Source organism: Chanos chanos, chromosome 6 (assembly GCF_902362185.1).
Source record: "Chanos chanos chromosome 6, fChaCha1.1, whole genome shotgun sequence".
NCBI classification, from domain to species: domain Eukaryota; kingdom Metazoa; phylum Chordata; class Actinopteri; order Gonorynchiformes; family Chanidae; genus Chanos; species Chanos chanos.
Window position 1 is genome coordinate 46,454,558 of NC_044500.1, and position 15,456 is coordinate 46,470,013.

The 15,456-nt window shown below is 40.4% G+C and overlaps 2 protein-coding genes across 3 annotated transcripts in view; one reads left to right on the forward strand and one right to left on the reverse strand.

Annotated features, from left to right (window-relative positions):
* The window catches only part of fkbp5 (FKBP prolyl isomerase 5), a 15,309-nt gene extending 12,100 nt beyond the window's left edge, over positions 1 to 3,209 (reverse strand). The window contains exon 1 of the mRNA XM_030776226.1: positions 3,039 to 3,209. Within this exon, the coding sequence (XP_030632086.1) occupies positions 3,039 to 3,067 (29 nt within the window). The 5' untranslated portion in view covers positions 3,068 to 3,209. The remainder of the gene's footprint in view (positions 1 to 3,038) is intronic.
* Positions 3,210 to 9,359: 6,150 nt separating this feature from the next.
* On the forward strand, positions 9,360 to 14,577 carry srsf3a (serine and arginine rich splicing factor 3a). 2 transcript variants are annotated; one of them, XM_030777724.1, is made up of 7 exons: positions 9,360 to 9,436; positions 10,091 to 10,140; positions 10,514 to 10,724; positions 11,116 to 11,250; positions 13,131 to 13,169; positions 13,936 to 14,022; positions 14,181 to 14,577. In XM_030777724.1, exons 2-7 carry the CDS (start codon positions 10,134 to 10,136, stop codon positions 14,206 to 14,208), a joined length of 507 nt encoding a protein of 168 aa, XP_030633584.1. In that variant the 5' UTR covers positions 9,360 to 9,436; positions 10,091 to 10,133; the 3' UTR covers positions 14,209 to 14,577. The 2 variants fall into 2 exon arrangements, with proteins under 2 accessions (XP_030633584.1, XP_030633585.1); XM_030777725.1 differs by lacking the exons at positions 13,131 to 13,169; positions 13,936 to 14,022; positions 14,181 to 14,577 and adding an exon at positions 12,008 to 12,491.
* Positions 14,578 to 15,456: the final 879 nt, after the last annotated feature.

Sequence of the window (15,456 nt, forward strand, 5' to 3'; positions counted from 1 at the left end):
ACACACACACACAGTAAGACACAAAAAGATTTGAACACGCAGACCTACACACAAACACACACTACCACAGATGTGGATGACATAGACTGATGCTAGGAATATAAGTGCACGGATGCACGCACACATGCAGACACACATATACACAGACACATGCACAGACACACACACAAGCAAATGAACAAAAGAAATGAGCACACACACACACACATACACACATACACAAAGACAGAAAACACAAAAACACCTACCGATTCACACACTCAGACATGCATACAAGGACACACACACACACACACATACAGACACACACACACTTCCACAGTGATAAAAAGACACAGATGAGATGCACTGATGCTAAGAATATACTCGCACGCACACACACACACACACACACACACACACACACATTTCGAAATGAGGATGACAGAAATTAAAAAGTAAAGTATGAATTAACGTTACCAACCACAATAATCAGTGCTGATCCTGATGAATATCATCACTAACATAAATAGTGACTGACTAAAGTTAGTACGATATGAATCACAAATCTAGAGTTATTAATAACTCATATGAGCAATGTCTGACAAACATGGCCTTTAACGAAGGAAGACTAACCCTTGTGATCGGACTCCCAGAGGGGGATGTTCACGTCTCAAAGATGCTTACTGACTGCTTATCCACACCTTAGTGTGAAGACACGCCCTGTGACAGGTACAAAACACTTACTACCACACACACACACACACGCGCACACGCACACGCACACGCACAGGCTCACACATACAGGCACACGCGTGGCAGGCAACAGATGTCTGTGTGTGAGTGACTGTGTGTGTGTGTGGTGTGTGTCTGTGTGCGTGTCTGTCTGTGTGTCTGTGTGTGCGAGTGTCTCTTGTTACTCTTTGTCATGTGAATGTCCTGATTGTAATTAAAGCAGGTTAGAGTTTGGTTCCCTGACCCCCTCGGAGCGCTTGGCTGTTCAGGTGATAAATGTCACCGTTAGGCCAGCGCGACACTGCGTTACAGTCATATCACAGAGTAACTCAACGTTTGTGAAACTCCGTCTCCTCTGTCTCCACTCACGATCACGACCGTTACCGCAGATTCATCTCCCTCGGTCTTTAAATCCCAGTACATTAGCCTGGACGGAGAGGACATTTCTCCAGTCCAAACTGCCCGAAATCTCTAAAAACCTAAAACCAACACAGACCTTAATTTCTCCCACTTACCTTTAACGTAAAAACTCCACCATGAACTTGCCCATGCTTAAAACGACTTTCACCTTCCAATGTGTGGCTTTTTTTTTATTGGACTCTATTGATGCTTTTTGTAATTACATGGATATGATTATTGCTGTGATTTGACTGCGATGTTTTTTTAAGGATCTGACATGGTGTCTGCCCTTATCATCCCCCTAACTTCCAGTTCTATTGCCTGTCTGCTGGTGTGTGTGTGTGTGTGTGTGGGGGGGGGGGGGGGGGGGTGAGTGTCTGCCTTCTGATTTGTGAGTTTAAGAGTGTGTGTGTGTCTCCACTAATCTGTTTGTCTGCTGGAAACACACACCCACTCAGCTCTGCATTGACCATCGTAACTTTTAATATACACAAACACACACACAAAGAGAGAGAGAGAGAGAGAGAAAACAGAGAGAAAGAGAGAGGGAGAGGGAGGGAGAGAGAAAGAGAGAGAACAGAGAGAAAGAGAGGGGGAGAGGGAGAGAGAGAAAGAGAGAGAGAGAGAGAGAGAGAGAGAGAGAGAGAGAGAGAAGAAAGAGCATCACATGTATACTCAGACAAAAAAATTCATTCCAGCCTGGAACATCATAACCCTCACTGACACAATCTCATATAACGCAAATACGCACGCACACGCGCGTGGACACACACACACACACACACACACACACACACAGTACTCCAGCCTTGAACATCTTATCCCCAACCACACACACACACACACACACACACAGTACTCCAGCCTTGAACATCTTATCCCCAACCACACACACAAACACACACAGATTCACAGACATACACACCCTCACTCACAGTAACAGACTCATTCCAACATAGAACATCATTTTCCCCTCACCCAATGCATCCCCCAAAACCCCACATGGACATACACACATACGAACAATGATGGTACATCTTATTATGAGATGTTCCTCAAAGTTACACGTACATTTCCATGACTAGGCTCCATTTTGACATTTGTCTATCAGTAAAAAAAAAATGTGAAATGCCGTCACAAATAAATTCACAACATATTGAATCGAGAATGATTTTAACTCCTCTTAGAACTCAAACCTTCACTTTAAACAGTCTCTAAACAGTGTACTTCGATACGCATTACGACATAGTATGTGTGGACGTCACAATAGGTTTTAGAGCAATACAGAGAACTTTCTCGAATTTTCATTAAAAATATGGAGCTTAACCTATTGTTACTTTACCAATCAGACGAATATCGTTATGTCACTCACACATGTCGGATTTTTAGAAGGTTTTTTTTTTCTCTCTCTTTCTTTCAGTATATGTACATCATCACAGCTGAGCTAACAGACTCGTTAAGATGTGAAAACCTCTCTCAGCTGGTGTGTGTATGTGCGCGTATGTAAATGACTATAACTTGGATGGGAAACTGGGTTCATAGAGTTCTCTAGAACTGTTCAGTCGATTTGTGCTTTGTGTCTGTTACAATCGAGCACGAATACTGAAAGAGACGGTATTAAAATACAGAAAAGTTATCCGATTCTTTCTAATAATCACCAGGCTAAAAGTATACATAGAAATGATTTTTTTAAAGACACGTTTATGATGTTTAAAACAAAGGAGGCGAAATATTCGTGTTGGTTTCATTCAGAAATCTGAAATTAAATATACTAAACTCCGCTTTTTTGTGTGTGTTAAACTCCTCCGTTTTGTTATTGGTGGAACATTGTCACGAAGCTTCATTTAATTTTCTTTTCCTCAAAAAAAAAAAAATCACATGTCAGTGAGCTATTTACGAACAACAAAGGTTCAGCTGTTACTTACAAGATTTCTGCTTTACTGGGTCCTCTCATATGTGTAATATCCTTATATCCGTATGTAAACTTCGTTGTGTCTCGCCGGCAACTGCGACCTGTACAGCGCTTTTACGGTACTAGCTGTGCTAGTAGATGCAAACCCGCCCTCTTATAGTGTGAGTACTTAATGTTCTACCGGTAGTATTTTAGACCACTCCACACCAATAACCATCAACACGCCAGTCGCAAGCACATGGCACAGAAACTGTACCGAGACTGAGGGAAGAGGCGGGGAGTTCGAGGGGGAGGGCGATGTAGTGTAAAAACTGAGGGCAGGTCTTGGAAACTATCCACAAAGTAACACAATGTTCCGGCTGTACTGTAGCTAGCTCTGATGAGAACACAGTGTTCTAGTAGACACCCTGGTCCGTAACCCGTTACATGCCGGCTGCGCCGCTGGAGCACAGAACAGCCTGTTCTGCTTACCGTGCTTAGCTGAGCTCCTAGTCTGATGTGCCGTATGGACATGAATGAACATCGCGTTTTAAAGCCTCAGAGCTTTATAGAGCAGTAATAAGACTACGGATTGCCCCCTGGAGATGAGGGGAAATTCTAATTGGAATGTTCTTTTGTTATCCTTTTGCCGTCTCCGCAGCCTGATCATATTCGACTTTTACAAAGACTGTAGCTTCAACGATACCGTTCGAAACCTTGTCGTTTAGAGAAACCTGTTCCCGACAACACAGTATATTATATAGGCTATGTTAATATTAATTTACGTAAAATTCTGTTTTGTCTGTGTCTGTGTTTTCTTCTTGTCTGATCTAGTTCCAATCAATTCCATATTTATCTAGATTTGTTTTACGAAATAAACGCCAACGACTTACATGTATTTAATATATATATATATTTTTTATGTTCAACCTACACATGAGGTTTTTGCCGGTGACATTGACACACTTTGTTCCACAAACTCTCACACACATTTTTTTCTAATGATTTATAGATTATCGAGTGATTGGGCAACCCTGCAGGCTAACTCATATGTCTGCGAGACACTGAGTATTTGACGCCGTCAGAGAGTGTATGTTTCAAACAGTGGCTACGGCACATGATTTAAGGTTTCCACCTTTGTGTCGTGCTGCACGTGTTACTTACCTGTGTTCAGACAATCCCTTAATTTGACTTAAAATTGTAAAATAACAAATATGACCATACAAAAATTGCATGGACTGTAATTCTGCATAACCTTTTTTTTCAATATTCGAACAATATTTAAAAAAAAAAAAAAGGTATAATTTTGCACTCACATAATACCATGTAATTTTTAACATAGTACACAGTACAATTTAACATGTACATAAGACCATGTAATTTTTAAAATCTCACATGTTTAAGCATAACTGGGTATAGAATAGATTTCAAATTCACTAACTGTTTAGGTCCAACTGTAAATTAAATGTGAGGTTAGGTATAGCTGATTGTAAAGGACTATCAATGTCTGATGATCCCCTAGCGGTGGAATAATTTACCTCTCAATTACGACTTAAGTGTTCGGGAACAGTAGCCTATCACTGGCTTTCTGCCTCTGTGTTCTGAGTGACACTGGACAAATTGAGGTCAGCTTGACCTGGCCTGTGCGTTACGTTCTGTTTGCCCACTTTCAATGACACTGTCCATTTTGACTAAATGTGCGCTGTTTTGTCACGTTCTGTCTTACTTTGTTATATTCAAATAAGGCAAATATTAAATTCTCTAACCAAACAGACGATGTTTTCCAGAGGTCCAGGATTCAACATTGACAGTTTATTCTTGTAAGCTTCTTCGTCAACACTTTAAAAAAAAAAAAAAAAAAAAAAAAACCTCAGGCATTAAAACCAGTTTTAACATCAGGGCAACCCACATAAGACCCAATTCAGCTATCATCACGTAACCACGTTGCTATAGTGACAAATAAATATTTAATGTATTGTCTTTACATAAAATCTGATGCCAACGCCCTCTCTCTGATATATGCTACTCGTCCTGACAAAGGTGTAAAGTTTATTTTGTTTTGTTTTGATCTGATTTTAATAAGGCCTTTGATTGAATAGCTGACATCACCTGACATGGGCCTAAGTTTAGTTTAAGGCTATTACGTGTTCTGTCAGTTTGTTTAATAAGCTTAGCAGTCATTTTAAAGCCATTCAGACAATTCAGACTTATTCATACAATGGCTGATCTATCATACATTCAGCATGTTTTCATTTAAACTATTTATTTGGTTGTTTTTTTTTGTTTTGGTTTTTTTTAATAACCATTTGCAGGCACACAGAATCAAAAGCAATACAGCCTTTGGGGTTATAATACAGCAAACATTTGTCTCACTTTCTAAGGTATTTGAGATTGTTCAGAATCAAACTGAGACGTGTCTTTAATCAAACTGAGGCATTACTTTAAGTGAACAGCCTGGAAAGCAGAAGGAAGTCTTAGGTGTTCCACTTTCACCCAACAGACAAAAACAAAAACAAAAACAAACAAACAAACAACAACAACAAAACATTGGAGTGATTCTTTCTAAGACGTCAGTCAGAAAGGAGGGATGTGTGGGCATGATAATGAAATGCTACCGTATATCCATAATCAGCATCCGAATCAATAGCTGGTCGACCGCACAGAGCTACTGAGGTCTCAGCTGATGGCTTTGAACAGTCACCTGGCATGGAAAAAATCTCAAGGTTTGTTTCAGGCTCTGTTTTACAAGGTACCTATAATTTTTTAAGCACGGAGCATGCACACTACATAATTTAACCACACTCGGTTTAGTGATGTATCATACGGAAAAAATAATGCTCCTCATACTGAGGTGAAAATGCATCTGATATAACATCCAGACCTCTAAAGGGTTTGGAGTGGCCTAGACTGTGAGAGAAAGTTGCCATTCAATCCACGCTTAGGCTTATTATTCCTAAATTTCTTTAAAGTAAGACATCTATGAAAACGAGCCTCCAGATGTAATTGTTTTTCAGTGTGGATAAATTTATCAGTGTAAATTATTCTTTCTTTCTTTATTTATTTATTTCTTTCCCTTCTTCCTTCCTACTTTCTTTCTCTCTTTCCTTGGTAATTTTTTTTATGAAGTTTTATTTTTTTTGTCCGCTCTTCAATAATTTCTCCTTGAACGGACTTTCCTGCGCTATTTTACTAGTACGTGTAACACCTTCCTGGTCCAGGGCATCCATACCCGTTCTGCTGTAAAATAAGCCTGAGGAAACGCTTGCGATGCGCTACTCCGTCATTTGGTGCGATTAATCCTGAAGTGGTTTATGGTACCGTTGCTTCATGCTTAAAGACTGTGCTTCACATGTCAGTTACGTTTTTATGTGTTACTATGAATGTTCGGTTTTTATCGCTTTCACAAAGCCGCAGCGCTTGGCTTGGAAAGTCGCCAGACCCACAAGAACAAAATGTACTTGTTAATTATATCAGTGACAGAGCATATGTGGAAGTGACACCGCAGACCCAAGACGAAGTCGACAGCTGGATCGGAGTTAAAGCGCAGTGAGTGATTCTGAGTCGGCAGCTGAATTAAAGTTAAACGTGTGTAGTGGTTCTGAGTCCGTTATATTGTTATATTCTAAAAAACGATGTAATATAAACAGAACTACATCACTTAAGAGGTAAACTTGAATATGTCAGCGTAGTCTCCTCTACACTTATGACGTTTTATAAACTGACGTAATATGAGATGTATCAGCGAATTTGGAAAGTTAAGCTGCATTTTCATTAAACACTTCTACTAAATTTCACGCTCAGCCCTATCATAATCTGTAGTTTTGATTAATGCGAAAGAAATAAATGAGAATTCAACTCAGAAAACTTCGTCATCAAAGGGTTATTATATACATAGCTATGGTAGCGCACAATATGCCACAATAAACTGTTCTTTCGAGATTGGTTTGTCTGTGTAAATTCTATGGGTCTGAATTGTGTTATGAATAAAACAGCTGCAACGTGCGCTGATCTGTGTTTGTGTATTCTGTTTGATGGTGACGCAACCGCCTTTCCACTGTACAATGCTATGTTTACGTTGCGAACCGGTCAGGTAAGGTTAAAATGAGGTGCTGCTGAACATCAAGTTCCGCTTAGTGATCTCAAAATCAGATTTGCAACTCAAGCATGCGAAAAGCAGGCATGTGGTGTCATCAGTGCGGATCACATTCTTGACTCATCTAAAAAAAAAAAAAAAAAAAAAAAAAGTCTATGGCACACTTTGTACTTCCATTGGCAAAGCCCAGATATATGCGTGCCACATACGTGGTCATTTCATAGACCCACATTATACTGGTATCATCTCTCTCTCTCTCTATGTATCTTTCTTTCCTCTCTCTCTCTCACTGTCCCTCTCTCTCTCTCTCTCTCTCTCTCTCTTGCTCACTCGCTCCGTGATTATGCAGTTTTAACTATGTCATTGAGTGTGTGTGTGTGTGTGTGTGTGTGTGTGCAGGCCTATGTGTGTTTTTATGGTAAGCATGAGGGAGGGTTCACACAAGGTTACTCAGTCATCAGGAAGTGAAATAGAACAGAATGTGCAGTACTAATCAGATTGAAAAACACAGTGTGTGCTGTGTGCGTGGTTTCACACACAGAGACACACACTCACACAGACACAGACGCAGACACACACACACACACACACACAAACTAACACAATAACTGTTTTATTTCAGCCTCTGGGTGGGATGACCATGAATAGCTGAAAAAGCACATTAGAGAAGACCAGAGGAATAAGGAATAACCTGTGTCTCAGTGGTGCGTTAGGTGAAAACAAAGATGAAATCAAGATGAGGAGAGCGGCACATGTGCTATGTGGCACACAGTCAAATGTATACACACACACACACACAGACTCAGGCATGGCCAGTGAGCCAAAAATACAACAGAGCTGGATAATGCTCTTTGTTTGAATAGAAGGCATCAGGGGTTACGTAATTCTCGTACTCTGCGCGCTTGCTTAATCCACTAGCACTGCTGAACTTTTGCCCTACAGGGGTTACAGTGCGTGATGAGACAGAACCTTCTCAGTGCTCTCTGACTGGCCACAGACATCATACGCAAGCCGCCAAGGGTTAAAATTATATTTAGCTGAGCACAATAAGTTCTTAATAGCATTTATTATTCCAGGTCAATCAGAAAGCAGCAGCATAACACACATACCTTCGCATTACACTGCTATGTATTTCTTTATTTTAGTGGAATATAATTCTATGAACCTGTTTTTATTCTCATTATTCTTACTCTTATTCTTGTTATTGTTTTTATTGTTGTTGTTATCATTTACTTTATTTGGGCAGCAGCATTTGTGCAATGCTTTTCTTTGCTTTCAAAAGTAATCTCCGCAGAGAAAAAATGAAAAGAAATGTTGAGAGATAGAGCTTGACAGGAGGATGTGTAATTAAATATCATCAGAAAAGAGAAAGGGTACAGTGAGAAAGAGATGCCAAGGACCATAAACTGTGTGCATTCACAGAAATCCTTATCATATCTGCTTCCAGTTTAAGCCAAATCTCAGGGAAGACCTTGATGTTGGTAATTTCAGGACATCCTGACCGTAACATTCACCAGTGTTGCTAATAGATGCAGGACTCTTTAAATCTATTTTATTATATAATCACATGTCCAGCGACCTTGAAAAGAAGTCCAAGGTTGCACATATTCTAACAAGGCAATCTTGTAACATTACAGATGTAGTATTCAAAGGCTTTACAATAAATAACAACTTTAACAACTATTTTGATTTTTAAAGGTAAGAAAAAAAAACAACAACACCAAATTTCAAACACTATAGTATGCTATGAATATCTTTAATAAAATGAAAATTGCGTATTTCTCCACAAACCCTACGATACACGTTGATGATTGCTTTTGTTTCCGAAAGCCTTCCTCGAGACCCCTCCTGTGTTCTAGTTCTACCCTGCTACACCTCATTTAACTACCAGTAAGCCTTTGATACTCCGAATAAGGGAGGTGTTCCACGCAGAAAGAGTTCTTACTTCGTTGGGTGAGTCAAACAAACGTCAACCCCGCTGAACCTGAATACCCCGTAATTGTTCTTTTACTGAACAGTCTCGATTTTATCTGCCTAGCTTAAGATATTCTACTTTGTGGAATAACCTTCAAGAATGTAACTGTTGGAACGATAAGAAACATACACATGGCTGAGGAATCGTCAGGAAAAAGGATTGAGAAATACGCACAGTGGTATCGGTATGACCCTGTGGCAGAGTTCAAATGAGGACTTTTCTTTTGACGCGTTTGTTCTATGAAAGAAAAGGCGAAGCGGATATCCGTCACCAAGGCAACTCTTAGCTTGTGAAACAGGTTGCCAAGTTTTCGTTCGTGTTAAGGGCCTGAAATTAGTCTTGGTTTCGTTAAACGTACCCCCCGGTAAGAGCGAACGACTTAACCGTAGTTATTTCGTGGGCAAGTTGTCTATGAATTTCGTGGAGAGTGTACGGAGTGCTTCAAAGCCCTGCCATTTCCCCAACTTTAGGGAAAAGTAGGCCAACGCTATTATAAGGAATCCCTTCAAAGGCCGTAAGAGATAATGATGCTAAGTTACACTGAGTAATTCGTGTTCTCAGCAAGGGTTAGTAAGAATAGCGAGAAAAGTATACTTTTGTAGCTCTCTCGTTTTTTTCTTTATTTTTGTTTTAAATTGAAATGCAGCTTTCGTTCCAACGGCAGTGCTTTGTCATGTTAGAGGTCCCAAGTTTTACGTTAGCATCGGACAGTTAGCCGCCAAAAAATAGCGGTGGTGAATAGTTGCTATTCACGAATAAATGCGCTCTCATGCCAGATTGGTCAGTGTAAATTGTGTGTTCATATTTGTGTTCGTATTGTCGATCATATGTCGTTCATATGGTCTCTGTAATTACAGAGGAGACGGTGAAGTCTGAGTCCACTTAGAAATATGTCTGTCCCCTGATGAAGTAGGCCGGGCCGTTGGTGTGGAGATTCGCGTGTATAGTTAGATCAAGGGTTTCATTATGTTTTCCTTCTCGTTGTTTGGGTCTAATTACCCGATTTCCTTCCTTGTAGGCTTGTGCTTTTGAAGTAACTGGACTTGGAAGCAAACTTTGAAATGGGGGGTAAGACAGTTGCATTCTCTCTTTGAAGCCATAACGCACTCTATTTTTATGCCCGCAGAAAGACCCCACGAGGTTATTCCACCAAGCTAGATTCTCACTTAGCTGGCAGACTTGAGTCAAAAGTCAAAACAGCAAATTGTAAAACCGTTAAGGACTCTCATGACTGCATGATTTTCCCTTTGGCTCGCCTGGCTGACTGGGAGATCCATCTGTGTGAAAAATAACCGATATTTTATTTGATTTCTCCTCATTAGTCAGAACTCAGAATGCAAATACAGAATAAAACATCAGTTGCATTTTGTAACATGCTGTTATTAAAGGCTGGAGCCAGTACTCCATTTCCTTTGTGATGAGATTTGTGTTTCATTGCCAGATCCCTCCCTACACAGAGATTGTCCACTGGACTGTAAGGTCTATGTGGGGAATTTGGGTAACAGTGGAAATAAGACAGAGCTGGAGAGGGCTTTTGGGTATTACGGACCCTTGCGCAGTGTCTGGGTCGCCAGAAACCCTCCTGGCTTTGCTTTTGTCGAGTTTGAGGATCCCAGAGATGCAACTGACGCTGTGAGAGAGCTTGATGGAAGGTAAAAATAAATAAACAAATAAATAAACAAACAAACTACTTCCCTTTTTTTATTTTGTATCTTAATTTGCATATTCAAAAATTCGCACGGAAGCAGCCCTTGCTTGTTGAGCTGAGACTACCACTGATTTTAGTGGAACATTCTTATATTGGCTGTGTACAATTCTGTGGCTTCCATTGTTACATCACAGACCTTAACTTCCTCTTACTCTTTTAGGTTCTCAGAGTGGGTTTTTTTTTTGTTTTGTTTTTTGATTATTTATCAACTCCGTTGATGTGCATTTATTGAAAGTACTATTTCGTATGTTGACTTGCGAAATTGGTTGCGAAACACACGAGTTCAAAATTGTTGCAGAGTTTGTCAACGGCAATCCACTGATGTGTGTGTTTAGGACACTCTGTGGTTGCCGTGTGCGGGTTGAGTTGTCCACCGGCGAGAAACGGTCCAGGAATCGAGGACCACCCCCTTCGTGGAGTCGCCGTCCAAGAGATGACTACAGACATCGGAGCCCGCCCCCTAGACGCCGGTAAAGAGGCCTTATTGGCCACCGAATCTGTCCTACAGAAATAAGTGCCCATGTAATTTGGTATTCACCGTCAAGTTAAAAACCCCCCTGTGTGTAGTTAATGAACAGAGGCAAATGCTACTGCAAGCTTCCAGGGTTGGATGGAAGCTTCTGTGTGAATGCTCACAAGGCTTTCACTCATTATCGTGTGTTCACCATCTGAGGTTGTATGCTGTCAAATGGTTGATCTAGGATCAGTGTTTGACTTTCATAGCCCAAATGAATACAGTTACACAGACTGATGGGAGCTGATCTTACATCAGCGTCCTTGCTCTGAGAAGCTGATTTTTCTGAATTTCGTCAAGCCAGTCCCACCACAGAAGGGTTTGTTGCCTGTGCCCCCCCCCCTCATGTCTGACCAGGTTTGAGTACAGTATTGCAGAGGGCTTCCATCCATACATACATACTACACTGAAAACCCACTCCTGGGCCTTTCCATGTGCCCCAACATCTTATTACCAAAGGCCCTGGATTAACATATATACACACATATATATATATATATATATATGTATAGACTTTATAACTAAAAAAGTTCAAATCAGTCTAAGTTGTAATCATGGCATAGTCATATTCTGATTATTTCTTGTACCTGTCCTAAATTTTTTTTTTTTTTTTTTTTTTAGTGGTAGCTGTAGTCGTAGCTGCTTTGTTCTATTTTGGATTTGTATCTATTTGTATCTATTTATATTAATGAAGCTGAACCACCCCGTTTCAGAGCCATCAGCATTCCTCTCCTCACCACCCTCAACTAGCCCTCTATCCTCATCATGTGACCAGCGTGCCCCAATCAGCTCACATGACCCAAGCAGGTCGCATCACTCCATTGGTTCCTGAGCATGCCAATCACAGGCTCCTCCTCTTCCTCCACTACCTCCTCTTGCTCCTCCAACGTTAACCTGATCAGCAAATGAGACGCGTCACTTAAACATCCAATCGGCGGTTCATTTTTTTCTTTTCCTCCCCCCCACAAAACCCTCAAAACGTCTGCGCTGCAGCCTACCCCGAGCATTCCTCAGCTAACCCGATAAGAACAGGAAATATCGTCCACCTCAGCTGCCCATAGCAGTCAACGTTAACGCCTAGCAACCAACTGGCAAAATATTTCTGCAAAAATTCCTCAGTCCTGACCAGCACACTGGCGTCATATCTAGCTTGTCGAAACCAATACAGTAGTAAAGGTAAAAAAAAAACCTTTGTTTTTGCTTTTTTTTTTTGCTTTTTTTTTCCCCATTCAGTCTCAATACAGTATTATTCGCTGGTGTGAATTAAATGTTAAAATCCTCAGTGTCTGAATCCGGGCTGGTAAGTTTTTTTTCTTTGACTTACCTTGCTGTCCAACTTTAAAAAAAACAAACAAACAAACAAACAAAAAAAATTCCCGGTTTAATCTTTCCCATGCATCACCTGAAATGAAAATATCATATGATCAATCATACAGTTCAAATACCAAGTCAAGAAGAAAATGCTTATGCTGAAAAACATTTAATATCTTTTGTATTTGATGGTCTTAGAGGAATGGTTAATCAGGCTAATTGTAGTAATTAACCTTGTTTACTAATAACAGTGTAAATCCAGTGTAAATTTCTCGCTGTTTGGAATGTGGTTTTGAGGCAAATGGCTTGTTGTAGATGTGGGCCATAAGACGCTGGGATGCTTAGACCAGAATCAGACTTGTTTTGATTGACAAGTGCTAGTTTGACAGCTTCCTGGTCACGTAGCCGCAGTGCCAAGCACCTAGGTCCTCTGATATGACCTGCGAAAGACATACCCTGAAGTTGACCTCTGACCTCTGTTTCTGATCGTGTCTCCCCCACCGCCAATCACCACCACCACACTAGGTCCCCTAGGAGGAGGAGCCTCAGCCGTAGTCGCAGCAGGTAAGCGCCAATCAAACCAAGCCCCTCCCCTAACAAACCATTTCATTCAGTACTGTCTGCTTAGGAGGATTGCAGGACCAAGTTACCTCTCTGTGGCTGGAACAATAATGGGAACGCTGACGATATTCCTCATCGATATTCCGTTCCCAGGCAGAGCATGCGGAAGTTTGTGTTTTGACCTGTCTTATGTCAATGAATACCGTTTAAATACCATTCTATACTGAGTATAGAAAGTATATAAACATGTATTTTACATCTCCAGCAACTTCACAAAGCACCGTGAGAGATTTGAAATAGCTGGTCAATTATCTTGGGCCAGCATGGTATTGTTTTTTGTTTTTTTGTTTTTGTTTTTTTAATTGCATCCATCATACAGTACTTTGACATTTTGTTTTTGTGCAAAAAAAAAAAAAAAGCCACTAATTCATACAGGATCTATGTTTCTAACCTAATCCTGTTACTTTATTCCCCTGTGTCGCTCCTGCTGAAATGGTAGAAAAAACACGTATGGCTAGGCTGTCTCAGAGCTTCTAAGCAGAATATTTATCTAAGCATGTCAACACAGATAAGAACAGCTCATTCACTGTAAGTAGTATGCTCAGAAAACAGTCTTAACTGGCATAAGAATCAGTCTTTGGAAAGCGATGTACATATAAATGGAGCATGACAATTGCTGTTGCAGTGAACAAAAAACAGAATGACTCAAGTTCATAAAGCCTTACCCATCTGCCCCCCCCCCCCCCCCCCCCCCCCCCCCCCCCCCCAGGTCTCTTTCACGAGGTAGGAGAAAAGATAGGTCTCTCTCTCGGGATAGGCACCATAAACCTTCAAGATCTTTCTCAAGATCACGCAGGTGAGTATGTATGTGAGTGTGAGAGATTTAAAAAATAAATTGAGATTACTTATTTGGCGGCTTTTTTTTTAAAAGTTGCCCTTCTTAATATTAGCATGAGGACTGACACAGATTTTTGTGTGTGTGTGTGTGTTTTTCTCTGTCCGTTTTCTCTCCAGTCGTTCGAGATCTCATGATCGTAGGTGAGATGTGCCTTGAGGCGGGTTTGCTCTGAGAAAGGGTGTGTCTGCATCCGTACCTCTCAGTTATGGATGGTTTTGTGTGTGGATTTTTAAAACTGTCATCCTTTTTAGAATCCCCCCCTCCCCCCTCTTCCCCTCACCATGACATGAGGTCATCAAACAGAATCTTTGATAGATTTTCTTTATTAAATTGAACATTGAAGACTGTAATATGTCAATATTTCACAGGCTGTCATACCTTACCTTCAGCTATTTGTACTCTTCTCAGATTAAAGATGAGTAGCTCATAGACTAGTGAACATCTTGGTTGAATCGGTTCTGTACTTCAGTTGTGGTTTGTTTCCTTTCTGTTTCTGTTTGCTCATTCTGCTTCCATTAAAATGTTCTCTTTTTTTGAACCGTGTGGTCTGATTTTTCTCGACGGCTCTCGGGCTGCAGATTTTATGAACGCCATATGTTTTGGACTAATGTAAACATTTTTGATAAATGACTTCATCTTGAAAAAATGTCAAATAATAGCAGTTCAAAAGATGAAACTGGATGAAAGAACGCATTAAAAAGAATTTTCCCCCTCATGTTTTCCATGTATTGCGTTTGGTTTCCAATAGGTCTACAGTCTGAACATGTGCGTAAGTCAGTCTCTTACTGGTTTCTCAGGGAGAGTTAATTCGTCATCTCTCCATCATAGCTCAAGCCCCAGTAGGTGTCACCATTGAGCTGCAAACATTCTAGTACAGTTTTTGTTTTTTTGGTTTTTTTTTTTCCTATTTTCATCACAGTTTGTCTTGTATGTGTTTTTATGATTTGGTAATTACAATGTGCAGTGAAGTGTACAGAAAACCCCACCACCGAAACCAAGCCTTTTTGAAGTAGTGTGTGTGTGTGTGGTTTTGGTAGAAATGAGAAGAGGTCAAAACACAAAGTCGATAGAGGAAGCTGTGGCAAAGCCTGCAGGATATTTTCAGAGCTTTGCGTTTGATCAGAGCAAATGCTAATTTAACAGATAAAATGTTTGTATCTCTCAATTTATCTCAGAGTATCTTTTCATGTCAGTGTAGCCAGATAAACAGAATAGTGTATTCCATCGCTGACCCCTGAAAGGGATGCTCATGCAACATAAGTGTGTCGTTTCTTCACACCAAGGGTTGTCAGTCACACAGGAAGTTGACAACCAAGGTAAGCAGAAAATAGGAAGCCAACGCTGTGTTAAGTTAAAAAGAAAAAAAAAAAAAAATTCTAGCTTGAAATGCGC

What these genes read in the sequence shown, in the direction of transcription:
- srsf3a (XM_030777724.1), top strand. An exon ending in AGCCCGCCCCCTAGACGCCG is followed by an intron (nt 11,251 to 13,130) that starts GTAAAGAGGCCT and finishes CCACCACACTAG; the next exon opens with GTCCCCTAGGAGGAGGAGCC. An exon ending in CTCAGCCGTAGTCGCAGCAG is followed by an intron (nt 13,170 to 13,935) that starts GTAAGCGCCAAT and finishes CCCCCCCCCCAG; the next exon opens with GTCTCTTTCACGAGGTAGGA.